Source organism: Rhinopithecus roxellana, chromosome 17, assembly GCF_007565055.1.
Source record: "Rhinopithecus roxellana isolate Shanxi Qingling chromosome 17, ASM756505v1, whole genome shotgun sequence".
Taxonomy (NCBI): Eukaryota; Metazoa; Chordata; class Mammalia; order Primates; family Cercopithecidae; genus Rhinopithecus; species Rhinopithecus roxellana.
The window spans coordinates 108,516,653-108,530,361 of record NC_044565.1 but is presented as its reverse complement, the minus strand read 5'-3'; the positions used below and the strand labels follow the sequence as shown (position 1 = coordinate 108,530,361).

The 13,709-nt window shown below is 42.7% G+C and overlaps 1 protein-coding gene across 3 annotated transcripts in view; it reads left to right on the top strand.

The window, feature by feature from the left end:
• The first annotated feature begins 302 nt into the window (after positions 1–302).
• The window catches only part of NMS (neuromedin S), a 45,244-nt gene continuing 31,837 nt past the window's right edge, over positions 303–13,709 (top strand). Inside the window, exons 1-3 of one of the 3 annotated variants that reach the window (XM_030921527.1) lie at positions 312–411; positions 3,192–3,235; positions 3,783–3,892. In XM_030921527.1, the coding sequence (XP_030777387.1) occupies positions 3,839–3,892 (54 nt within the window). In that variant the 5' untranslated portion in view covers positions 312–411; positions 3,192–3,235; positions 3,783–3,838. Of the gene's footprint in view, positions 412–3,191; positions 3,236–3,782; positions 3,893–13,709 lie in introns of all 3 variants that reach the window. The other 2 variants (XM_030921528.1, XM_030921529.1) reach the window with 2 other exon arrangements.

Genomic DNA, 13,709 nt, shown 5'->3' with positions numbered 1-13,709 from the left:
CCTGCCACCACACCCAGCAAATTTTTTTTTTTTTTTTTTTTTTTTTTTTTTTGTATTTTTAGTAGAGGTGGGGTTTCACCATGTTGGCCAGGCTGGTCTCAAACTCCTGACCTCAGGTGATCCACCCCTCTTTGGCCTCCCAAAGTGCTGGGATTGCAGCCATGAGCCACTGTACCCGGCTGATATGTGGTAATTTAAAAAGAAATGAACTTTCAAAATTATGTCACTCAGAGACTAGATGATACACAAACTGGAGACTTCCTGTGAGATATCCGAAGATCTCTCCCTTTACTTCCTCTTGCAGAAATGAAGGAGTACATCGAGGAGGCCATTTCAACCCTTGACAGAGATATGCTACAGAAAGTCTGTGCTTAACCATCAGGTGACATGAGAGGCGTAAAGGGGACAATTGTAAGTAAGATTAGAGAAATAGCTGTGACAGTTCCTTTATAAACTGCTTTTGACTATGTATTCTGACATTTTACTGAATATTACATTTTTAAAAGTGTTTAATTCTTTTTGAATGACCTTGTCTGTAGGCATGGCATATGTCAGGAAGATAATCAACAGAGTGCTAACCATGGTCATACATGAGCGATGGGATTAAGTTTTTGCTTTAATTGTTTTCTTTTTACTTAGCTGAATTTCTAAAAGTTTCATCATGGCATTGAGAGAAAAAACCAAAAGCCAAAATAGAAGCAAAAGAATCACAGTAGCAAAATTCTATATTTAAAATGTTGTTGTGTTTTGTTGTTCTGATGAATTTTTCCCAATTTTGTTTGGTTTTTGGTGGTATACCTGTATCTCCCCTATTGGATGATCTCTGGATCCCTCAAAGTTTGAGTTTCTCAGTTCTAATGAGTTAGCATTGATGACAATGTTTAGAAAAAAATGGAAAATCGGCCAGGTGTGGTGGCTCACGCCTGTAATCTCAGTACTTTGGGAGGCCGAGGTGGGCTAATCACGAGGTCAGGAGATAGAGACTATCCTGGCTAACATGGTGAAACCCCATTTCTACTAAAAATACAAAAAATTAGCCGGGCGTGGTGGTGGGCGCCTGTAGTCCCAGCTACTCAGGAGGCTGAGGTAGGAGAATGGTGTGAACCCGGGAGGCGGAGCTTGCAGTGAGCTGAGATTGTGCCACTGCACTCCAGCCTGGGTGACAGAGCCAGACTATGTCTCAAAAAAAAAAAAAAAAAAAGGAAAATATCAATATTGCTCATGTATCCATCAGAGTTCAATAAAAGAAGCACATGGCCACTAGGAGTGATATAGAGTACGAGACCTATTATGGGGTTTTGGCCTGTAATAAATCTCAAGAAAGAAAAGAAGAATGCAACATGAGGGTAGGCAGGGACAAGCTGGGACCCACAAGGAGGGACTCCCACCAGCATCTACCTCCTCTCCGCCTCCACATCTCAGACTTGGATGACGTGTTCGACCAGCGGGAAAGGCTGGTGCCCTTTGCCACAGAGCTAAACATGTACCTGGCCCAGGAGGAAGAGAATCCCGAGGAGAAATTCAGCAGGACTGGAAGAGGTGTGGGTCAGCTACTGCCGCACCCCAAGGTGTGCCCGCAGAGCCGCAGCACCATTCATGGGCTGCACCCGCACCTGACACCTCACTACCGCTTTCCTACTACTTCACTTCCGGCCTCACACACAGCGGCCAGCGGCCACAAAGAAAGGGGATTATAGCCATACGGCTTAACTACTTTGCCCTGGTAAAAGCCACTGCAATGCCTATTTACTACTGACCTGCTGGAGGATCATGGACAAAGTGACCTATCCTCTGTGGCTCCCCAAACCTCTCCACTGTAATCAGAAGACAGCACTAGCCCCTTCTTGCTGTGTACAGATAGAGTAAAACATGAGAAAGAAGAGAAAAAATTTTAGGCAACGGTTTGTATTCATTTTGTACCATCATTTTAAGTTGCTTTACGTTCACTGATTGTTCTCTGAAATAGGCCTGTGTGTGGATATGCTGCTTAATGTGAAGCCAACTATTAAAATACATAAAATGTTAAGATCCAATAAAAAGAAGCATGTGTATGTGAGCCAAGAATAGCCCTTAAGGGTATGTGGCCATCCCTGAAGAGCAAGTGAATACCTTGGAACTTCCCCCCATGGGAAAAGCGGGAAAACAATGATACTATTTTATCACTGGTAAATGTCCCAGAAGGGAGAAAATAATGTCATCTAGAGTTTCTAGCTGACATGCATCAGGAAAGACATTGTGTTGACGTTTGACACAAAGAATGCATAGGATCTGGGCAACAGGAGATGTGAAGAGAAGACATTTCAGGTGTAGAGAAAGGCAGGAGCAAGCGTTGGAGTTGGGACTGTGTAGGGTTGATTGGGCTGGTGCTCTCAGATAAGAAGGGGAACACTGAACTGGGAAACAATGCTGAGAGAAAGCAAAGGGGGATGAGCCCCTTATAAAACCATCCGATCTGGCCGGGCGCGGTGGCTCAAGCCTGTAATCCCAGCACTTTGGGAGGCCGAGATGGGTGGATCACGAGGTCAGGAGATCGAGACCATCCTGGCTGATACGGTGAAACCCCCTCTCTACTAGAAAATGCAAAAAACTAGCCGGGCGAGGTGGCGGGCGCCTGTAGTCCCAGCTACTCGGGAGGCTGAGGCAGGAGAATGGCGTAAACCCGGGGGGCGGAGCTTGCAGTGAGCTGAGATCTGGCCACTGCACTCCAGCCTGGGTGACAGAGCGAGACTCCGTCTCAAAAAAAAAAATAAAAAAATAAAAATAAACCATCAGATCTCCCGAGAACTCACTCACTATCACAAGAATAGCCTGGGGGAAACCGCCACCATGATCCAATCACATGGGAAACAATGATAATGTTTCTCTTTAACTATGTATGAAAACAGCAACTCACAACTCCCTCCTCTCAAGTTGTAAACACATGGCAAGCAGATTCTCTTTCGTAATAATCATACCCACTCAACCCAAATGTGACCTGTTATCATGTGTTGAGTGTCTACTGTGTGTCAGGTTCTGGGCCAAAAGTTGTGGGATTTTTTTGTTGTTGTTAATTTAGAGGGATATTAAAAAATTTGCCTTCTTTATTGATTTCTAATTGCATCCCATTGTAACCAGAGAAGGTACTTTGTATGATATCTGTTTTTAAAATCTGTTGAAACTTAACTTGTTGCTTAAAATATGATCTGTCCTAGAAAATGTCCTGTGTGCGTTTGAGAAGAAAGTGTGCTCTGTAATGGTAGGTGCTCTGAATATGTTTGTTTGGTCCAGTTGGTTTATTGTGTTGCTCATGTCCTCATGGGCCCCACTCAGACCTAATCTACAGGTTCAACAAGATCTGCAAGTAATTTGCGTGCACATTACATTTTGAGAAGCAATATTCTATGTATAATACTATCCTATGCCACAACATAAGGTTGGAAGGTCAGATACTCTTCTATGCAGATTTGACACTGATTTTTTTTCTGGGCTTGATGAGAAGGTGATCTAATTGATAGTCCTTATTTAATTTAAGCTTTGCCTGATACAAGCTTCCAGGATCTAGTTCCCATGCATGCTTGGCATAGCATACCTGTTACGTAGTTTGAAGTTATGTGTCTGAAACTTCCAGTGGACGTGCCAAAAGCACAGTGATTCTACCTTCCTTGAGAGATGTGTCTGATCTTTTTCTTATCCTCTAATCTGATGGATTTTCTAAAATATTGCAAATGAAACAGGGTACTATAGAAACATATGGTCAAATTTTTAAAAGCATAACTAAATTTTTCAAACCACCTTCTCTCCAGTCCAATCTCAAACTGCTAAGAATGTCTACATTTTAAAAGAGAAGTTTGGAAGTCAAATGATTGAAAGAGGCCTTCCTGTGGATATGCTGCTTGATGTGACTCTATCTGAGGTAGGTAGATGATCTGTTGGAGCAAATGTTTTTTGAGAAGATGGATACATATTCCTTTTGTCCTTAGCTTTCCTTCATTAGCTGCAATCTCCACATTTTATCAGCCATCAGAGTGATGGAATCAGCAGCTGGCATCTTTCAAAGTTCACAGTGGCAGCCTAGGAATAGAAGGGCTTTCAGTTTATGGAATCATTACCTGAGGAAAGGCTTTTCATAGGTAATCAAAATAGATCACGCTGATTTTGACATAAGGAGCACATTTCAAACGAGTATTTTCACAGTCCTCCTGGCTCTGACTCTAACTCACCTTTCCAGCCTCATTTCCCAGCTCAGTGTTACCTTTCTTATCTGAGGACACCAGCCCAACCAAACCCTACACTGTCCTAACTCCAACACTTGCTCCTGCCTCTCTCTACATCTGAAATGTCTTTTCATCCTATTTTCTCTTGCCCAGATCCTAGCCATTCTTTGTGCCAAATGTCAACACGATGTCTTTCCTGATGCATGTCAGCTAGAAACTGTAGGCAACATGATTTTCTCCCAGTTGGGACACTTATCACTATCTTGACATCATATTTGTCTTAGAACTTCCCTCCCCTAGTAGACTGTGAATTACTTCAGGGCAAGATCCTTGTCTAATTCATCTCTATATCCCCACAAATGCCTAATACAATACCTGCCACGCCAGCCCTCAATAAATAGCTTCATCCTTCCTTCATGGCTAATGATATCCAATACTTTTCATGTGCTTAATTGGCATCTGTAGTAGTCTTTTCCTTTTTCTCATGTTCTAATTGGAATTTTTGTTTATTATTGGGCTTTGAGAGTTCTTTATATATTCTAGATATTAGTCCTTGATACGGTTTGGCTCTATGTCCCCATTCAAATCTCATCTCAAACTGTAATCACCATGTGTGGTGGGAAGGAGGTGGTTGGATTATGGGGGCGGTTTCCCCATGCTGTTCTCATAATAGTGAATGAGTTTTCATGAGATCTGATGGTTTTATAAGGGGCTCTTCCCCGTTTGCCCCTCACTCTTCTCTCTCCTGCCACCATGTGAAGAAGGTCCTTGCTTCCCCTTTGTCTTCTGCCATGATTGCAAGTTTCCTGAGGCCTTCCCAGCCATGTGGAACTGTGAGTCAATTAAACCTCTTTTCTTTATAAATTACCCAGTCTCAGGTATTTTTTATAGCAGTGTGAAAATGGACTAATACCATCCTTTATCTAATATGTGGTTTTCCAATATTTTCCTCTAGTCTGTTGACTTGCCTTTTTATCCCTTTGCAAGGTGTTTAACAGAGCAAAAGTCTTTACTTTTGATGAAATCCAATTTATCATTTTTTTATTTTAGGACTCATGGTTTCAGTTTCAAGTATAAGAATTCTTTGCCTAGCTTTAGCCCTTGAATATTTTCTCTGATTTTTTTTCTCCTAAATGTTTTATAGGTTTACATTTTACATTTAGATCCAGTACCTAATTTGAGTTAGCTTTTGGGTAAGGCATGAGACTTAGACTGATGGTCACTTTTTTGCCTACGGATATTCAATTGCTCCAGCATCCTTTCTTGAAAAGGCTATTTTCTGGCCGGGCGCGGTGGCTCAAGCCTGTAATCCCAGCACTTTGGGAGGCCGAGATGGGCGGATCACGAGGTCAGGAGTTCAAGACCATCCTGGCTAACACGGTGAAACCCCGTCTCTACTAAAAAATACAAAAAGCTAGCCAGGCAAGGTGGCTGGCGCCTGTAGTCCCAGCTACTCGGGAGGCTGAGGCAGGAGAATGGCGTAAACCCGGGAGGCGGAGCTTGCAGTGAGCTGAGATCCGGCCACTGCACTCCAGTCCGGGTGACAGAGCGAGACTCCGTCTCAAAAAAAAAAAAAAAAAAAAAAAAAGAAAAGGCTATTTTCTGCTGGCAATGTTGCAGAGAAAAGGGAATGTTTATACACTGTTGGTGGGAATGTAAATTAGTTCAAACATTGTAGAAAGCAGTGTGGCGTTTCCTCAAAGAACTAAAAACAGAACTTATATTCAAGCCAGCAATACCATTATTGGGTATATACCCAAAGGAATAGAAATTGTTCTACCATAAAGACACATGCACAAGTATATTCATTGCAGCACTATTTACATAGGCAAAGACATGGAATCAACGTGAATACCCATCAATGGTGAACAGGATAAAGAAAATGTGGTACGTATACACCATGGAATACTATGCAGCCATAAAAAAGGATGAGGGCATGTTCTTTGCAGAAATATGGATGGAACTGGAGGCCATTATCCTTAGCAAACTAATGCAGGAACAAAAAAACAAATACTGAGTGTTCCCACTTATAAGTGGGAATGATGAGAACACATGGACACAAAGAAGGAAACAACAGACTTTGGGGCCTACCTGAGGGTGAAGGGTGGGAGGAGAGAGAAGATCTGAAAAAATGACTAACAGGTACTAAGCTTAGCACCTGGGTGACAAAATAATCTATAGAATAAATCCCCATAGCTTGAGTTTACTTGTATAACAAACCTGCACGTGTACTCTTGAACCTAAAATAAAAGTAAAAAAAGAAAAAAAAGAAAAGGCCATCTTTCCTCCATAGAATTGCTTTTGCATCTTTGTCAAAAAATAGTTGGGCATATTTATGTAGACCTCTTTCTGGGTTCTCTATTCTGTTCCCTTGACCTCTGTGTTTATCTCTCTGCTGATGCCACACATTCTAGATTGCCGTAGCTAAATAAGAAATCTAGAGATTGGTTAGATGCATTCTTCCTGCTTTATTCTTCTTTATCAAAGTCATTTTAGCAGTTCTAGTTTCTTTACATTGCTATATAAACTTGTCTATACAAAAATTCTTGCTGGAACTTTGATATCAATTTGAGGAGAATTGACACCTTTACTATGCTGAGTCTTTTAACCCATGAACATGATGTGTCTCCACTTATTTAGAATTTCTTTGGTTTCTCTCATCAGCACTTTGTACTTGTCAGCATCCAAATCCTGTATCTGTTTTGTTAGATTTACACCTTCGTGTTTTATTTTTTTCAGCAGTTGTAAATGGTATTGTATTTTTAATTCTGGTGTCCACTTGTTTATTGCAAGCATATAGAAATACTTTTTTATGTTTACCTTGCATTCTGTCACTTTCCTGAACTTGCTTGTTAGTTTTTGTTTGTTTGTTTGTTTGTTTGTTTTTGAGATGGAGTCTTGCTCTTGTTGCCCAGGCTGGAGTGCAGTGGCATGATCTCAGCTCACCACAACCTCTGCCTCCTGGGTTCAAGCAATTCTTCTGCTTCAGCCTCCCAAGTAGCTGGGATTATAGGCATGCACCACCATGCCTGGCTAGTTTTTTGTTTTTTGTTTTTTGTTTTTTTAGTAAAGACAGGGTTTGTCAGGCTGGTCTTGAACTCCCGACCTTGGCCTCCCAAAGTGTTGGGATTACAGGCGTGAGCCACTGCTTCTGGCCTTGCTTGTTAGTTTTAAGAGAGTTTCTTTTTTTATTCCTTGAGATATTCTGAACAGACAACCATGTCCTCTGAAAACAAGGACAGTTTTCTTTCTTTCCTTCCAATCTATATGTATGTCTTTTATTTCTTATTCTTGCCTTATTGCACTGGCTAGATTTTGTGACACTGTGTTGAATAAGAGTGGTAAAAACAGACATGCTTGGCTTGTTCTTGATTTTAGAAGGATATCATTCAGCCTTTCATCATTAAATATAATGTTAGCTGTAAGTTTTTCTTTGATACCTTTCAACGAATTGAGGAAGCTCCCCACTATTCCTATTTTTCTAGGTTTTTTTGTTTTTGTCATGAATGAGTGTTGTTTTTGTCAAGTGTTTTAATGCATTGATTGATATAATCAAGTGGTTTCTTTCTTCCTAGACCTTTTTACATGGTAGATTACAATGAATAAATTTCAAATGTTGAACCATCCTTACATACTTAGAATAAATTAGGCTTTTTTTTTTTTTTTTTTTGACAGAGTGTCACTCTGTTGCCCAGGCTGGAGTGCAGTGGCATGATCTCAGCTCACTGCAAGCTCCGCCTCCTGAGTTCACGCCATTCTCCTGCCTCAGCCTCCTGAGTAGCTGGGACTACAGGGGCCCACCACCACACCCGGCTAATTTTTCTGTATTTTTAGTAGAGACAGGGTTTCACCGTGTTAGCCAGGATGGTCTCGATCTCCTGACCTCGTGATCCACCCACCTCGGCCTCCCAAGCTTTTCTTTTTTGGTCAGAAATTTGTTGACATTTGGCTGGGCACAGGGCTTCACATCGGTAATCCCAACACTTTGGGAGGCTGAGGTAGGCAGATCATTTGGGGCCAGGAGTTTGAGTCCAGGATGGCCAACATGGCGAAACCCCATCTGTACTAAAAATACAAAAATTAGCTGGGCATGGTGGCGCACAGCTGTAATCCCAGCTACTTGGAGGCTGAGACATGAGAATCGCCTGAACCCAGGAGGCAAAGGTTACAGTGAGCCAAGATTGTGCCACTGTGTTCCAACCTAGGCAACAGAGTGAGAACCTGTCTCAAAAAAATAAAAATAGAAAAGAAAAGAAAGAAAAGAAGAAACTTGTGGACATTTCTGGGTCACTGACTTCTCCAGTACCTGGTCAAAAACCCAAGGAATTCACCACCATGTCAATCTTTGGGTCCCAAGTTTCCCAGTTGGTGTGCCTTCTTCTACCTGCTTTTCAGGGACCAGGCCTTCACAGTGATTGGTATTGTCTCCTAGAACAAAGAACCTAAAACTGGAGTCTCTTTATGAATAAAATAACGAATGTAATAATGCATATAAAATAGACAACTTCAAATATTGGCAATCTTGATTTTGGTTTGTGGATTCCAAATGTCCAAAGGAAATAATACTGAATGTTTCAGGGCTGATGTGAAAGAAAAATAAATCCTAATTTTCCTTTTGCTGATCCGTTTCAAGATAGCCCAGAATCTTTTCATAAAGATGCTTGATGGCATGGCGTGGACTTAGGACTTGGATTTGTGCTTTCTGATAAATATAGTGGTGTCACATATTATAGCTGGGTAGTTATAATTGCAAGAATCGTGTAGTCTTCACACAGTAAGAAACTGAGTCGGCCCATGAATTCATCTGCAGACTCTCTGAATAGAAAATAACTAATTTTCTATTTGTATGGAGGAATAAATGTGTTGTCATAGTTCAGCTTTATTTCCTGTGAACTGATGCCTTCCTCCATAGTAAGTCATATGTATGCCTCAGTGCGTTCTGGAAAACATGCTCCTGTGGTATCATCATGGGCAATAAAAACACAGGATCCCAAGGAAGATCGTTGCTAAATGGCATTAAAGTATAGAACTGGGATGAAAAAGTGAGCTGGTGACATCTGACTAACAGGGAGTTGGAGCATCGTGCAAGTTATTCTTGGTGGATCATAAAATGAAAAGGCCAGGAGGATGCCCACAGAGCAGAGGAGCCAGCAAAGCTTGGTTTGCATTCTGCCTCTCTAAATGAGACATTCTGGTCATAAAACTCTCCTTGAAACTTCCCATCCACCAGGGCTGCTTAAACGAGCGCCCAAATGGTATTTAAAGTGCTCAGATGACTGCACATAGATAGCATGGATGACAGCAGCAGAGATGGAGCTGGGCTGTGGCTCGGGTCACCCAAGATGTTTCACTTGCCTTCGTGGAAGTAGTCAGTTATTTATCTATTTTTGGCATAAGACTTCTCTTTGTGTTTTCTGAGAACCAGTATGAAAAATATCTTTGCATGTCCTGAGCATCCCTATAGGGATGGTGAGAGGAGAGCCCAGGATCATGCTGGCTACAGGCAGAAGGCAGAAGGCAGAAGGGATCCAAAGCAGGCTGAGAATGAGCCGTTGAGCAAATTGCCTAGTTCTACTCGAACTGAGATTCTCACCTATAAGTAGGGATTCTCAAACTCCGATTGTAGCAAAATCTTCTAAAAAGTTTACCATTCAGATTCCTGTGCACGGCACCCAGCAATACTGATTGAGAGTGTGGAACAAGGCCCAGGAACTGCATTTTTCATTCATTCCCCCAGATGTTTCTGAAGCAGGTGATCTGGGGACTACATCCAGAAAAACCTTCTCCTGAGAGTAGGTGGTTGTTTGTGATGGAGGTTCACGGAAAGAACTGTAGAAAAAAAATCATGTGTCTGAATTCCTGAAATGGTACCAAAACTAATGATTGCATCTCAGTTTCCAATGGAACTGTTTAACTAATTCTCCCACTTCCAGCCTCAGATTGCTCCTTGAGATCCATCAAGCATCTCATAGAGACATGTTCTTGGCACCAAGAGAAGGTTTTGGTCAGAGAGAATGGCTGAGTCTCTGTGACTTTATCTTCACTATTGAGAAAATGACTCAAATAGGACATCCTGCTGAGGTGGATAAGCAGCTTGTCTCTGCAAACAGAGAGAGCCGTGCAGTCATTAGCAAGCCAGCCCCCTAACGGCTTCCAAAGAGCAAGAGCAGGAAGAAGCTCCCCTTGGTGCTGGTTTTCCTTCATCATAACTCATGGAGGTGGCCCAAGACTCTCTATCAAAGATCTGACAAGAAAGAAGAGGTCCTCTAGCCCTTTGACTTCAGTTTCAGAGCCCCTTTTATGCCTCCTTGGGCCCCCAGAATCTTCTTCACCTGACCCTGCAGCTGTGCAAAACTGTAAAGAATGTTCCACAGTTATGCAGGGCGTCTCCGTTGACATGCTAACCTCAACCCCCAGCTTAGTCATGTTTTCATTTCTCACATGTCTTCTCAAACATTTAATTATAAAATACTTAAACATTAATTTAGATGAGTTATTCTTTCAAGCTCTTTGTTTAAATAAGATATCCCAAAGAGTCATAGGTTTTAGTTTATTATTATTATAATTTTACCTTTGTGTAAATAAGATATGATGAAAGTGCTCATAATCATCTTCTGACTTAGTAGAGAAGATGCACAGGTACCCATACCTTCTGGAAAACAGATCTCAAATGGAATTTTACCAGAGCAACACATTTTAAAGCAAGATCAGTGAGAATTACAGCCTTCACAGAAGCTACAGATTACTTCCACAAGCCATAGCAACAGTCTCTGAAGTTCAGATCCATTGTAAAACTCTTGTATTAGAAATGTTAATAACATTGGCAACCATAGTTAAATGATGTAGAAGAACATTTTGTGTTTTCATTTAGTTTTATTTGTTTCGGTTAGGGAAAGAGGGATATATTTCCTTCTCCTTAACTAACTGTGATTTTTTTCACCAGCAATTGAAAGTGCCTGTTATTTCAAGGTCTAGATTTCCATTACCTAGCACTGAGAGAAATAAAACAGGCCTGCTTTATTAAAGTATCAAAATATTTTAAAAATAAAATATGGAGAAGGAAAAAGTGAAAATAGAATTTCATAAATTGAATATGAGGTTTGTAAAGTTTTGCATCTAAATGATCCTTTCTAATGCCTGGTTTCTTCCTCCCTGCCTCTGACTGGGTGATTTAGCTGTCCATCTCCTGACCTGACTCCAGTGCCTGCCCACCACCCCCAGACCTTTCTCTACCTTCCCTCCTGTTTGTCAGAGGCACTAGAACATTCATCCCTCCTCTTGGCTTATGACTCTCCCCTTGGCTTATGACTTTCTCCCCTTATGTTACTACACTTGGTTCCTTCATTTCCCTTCACCTTCCCATCTCCACCAATTCCTCGTCTCTGTCTACCCACACGCTCAAGTCTACCCCACCCTTCAGCTGATACCAGCCATTTTCTTGTGCCGGGACCTGCCTTCTGTCCTTGCAAGACTGGCCTGCATCTGCTTCCTCTGCTGTCACGTTTTCTGCCACCCATCCCAGCCCCTGCTCACCCATGACATTCTGAATGCCAAACCCAAAGCCTTCCCTCCAGCCCCCACCCAGCTTCGATGCTGAGCCCGCTTCTCCTGGAATGCTCCTCTGCAGGGTTTTCTCCCTGACAAATCCTTCTGTAACCCCTTATTGGCTTCTGTTCCTACCCTGTCGTTGAGCACTGATATTCTCCTGGGTCTCATCCATCCCTTGTCTCATGTTCCTTCACTCATTCATTCTCCTAAAGCAATCTCACCCTTTCAAATATTCAGTCACCATGCATGTGCTTCTGGTGATTAAATCTACATGACTTATGTCTCTTTCCTAAGATCAAGGCATTCGTTTCCAGCGACATCCTAACACCTCCATTTGCCTTCTCCACAGGCAGGGATCCAACCTATCAACCCAAGGTTTCCCTCCAGCCCTCCATTCCCAGTCTCCATCAAGACCACCACCCTCTGCTCTGCCTTGCAGGCCTGACCCCTTCCTGTCATTCGGCCTCCACACAATCACTTCCAATTTCTGACAGTTCTTCTGCTAAAATGTCTGTTGTATCCACCTCCTCATTTTCCATTTGTGGCAAAACTACCATGCATCTGGCCCTCACACTTTTTCCCCCTGCACACGCCTCCCAACTGATTTCTCATTTCAGCTCCTATGTCTACCATAAGCTTCTCTCTGTAGTCACAGCTGGGTCAGATCCCAAGCTTTCAAACACCAGTGTCTTCCTGACGCTTACACAGCATGTCCCTTCTGCCCCATCAGTCTCTTTCAATACAATGTTCAGTGCCAGCCTCATCTGTAACTATCGTATTCCCCTTCCTTTTCACTTCCCTTCTCAATCAGAGGTGAGGTCAAGTTCTAACATCAGAGGATACCCAGCTGATGGTGGGCAGTGCAATCTGCAAATACAGAGAGTAATCATAGAAAAAGAACACCACTTGTTTACCACTGCCTCTACAATCTGCAACCTGAAAACCTGTTTCCCTTGGGCCCTTCCTGCTGTTCCCCTAGCATCCTCTGGCCTAGTTCGAGCAACTTGCTGGAAGATGCTGCAACTCTTCTTCTCCCTCCACTCTAGCTGTCAGCCATGCTTCAGTCCCCGCATGCCAGGAACCTCAAACTTTACTTTTCTCTGGAGCTTTCCGACCTCCCTACCTCTCCTGTTGTTCCCCCTCCCTGTCTTCCCTGTTCCCCCTCCCCTGCCTTCTCTGCTTGGCAAACCCCCACTTGTTCTTAAGCCCCCTGCCAAATCCAGCTCCAGCTCAGCTGTAGAGCTTTGCCTACTTCCTTGCCTCTTGATGAATACCTCTTTTCTAGCACTTCTCGCACGCTCTTGTAGGGAACTACTGATGTGTCCATCTTTCCTGCTGTGCTGCGACCTCCTTGAGCTCAGGAATTATGTCTTCATTTTCTTACACCTGGAGCCTGACACAGAGTAGGAGCTCCATAAATATTTAAAGAAAAGAACACATTACTGTCATTGTTCCTAGTGCTGTGGAAGAGCAATGGAGCTAGAAAACACAGCCCCCATCCTTCCGAGGGTAAAGGTGGTAGGGGCTGCAGTGTGAATATACAGGAAACCCCGTAAGACGAGGCAGTGTAAGCAACAAATACATGGCGAAGTTGCGAGGAGGAAGCGTTGTGTCCAGCTTCTCCACACACCAAGCAACAGTCCTCCTTTCCTTCCAAAGCCAATAGTCCCCCCTTCTCCTCCAGCTCCCTCCCTAGTCAGCAGGATAGAAGGACTTGTGCATCTGCCTACAGCAAACTGACTCATACCACCCACCCAACCCAGTCACCTACCCAGAAGAAACAGGCTGGGCAGGCACCAGAACCAGTGCCTGTGTCACTATCAAATCCATTTCTGAATCTGCCCAAGGTCATGTGGGCTGCTTGTCCCTGTTCACAGCCTTTGTTTCTCTATAATCTGCATACTTTGTAATATACTGTTCAGAGTTTATTGCAAGCCACTTTTATTTTCTCGCCTTCAGTTAAACTTT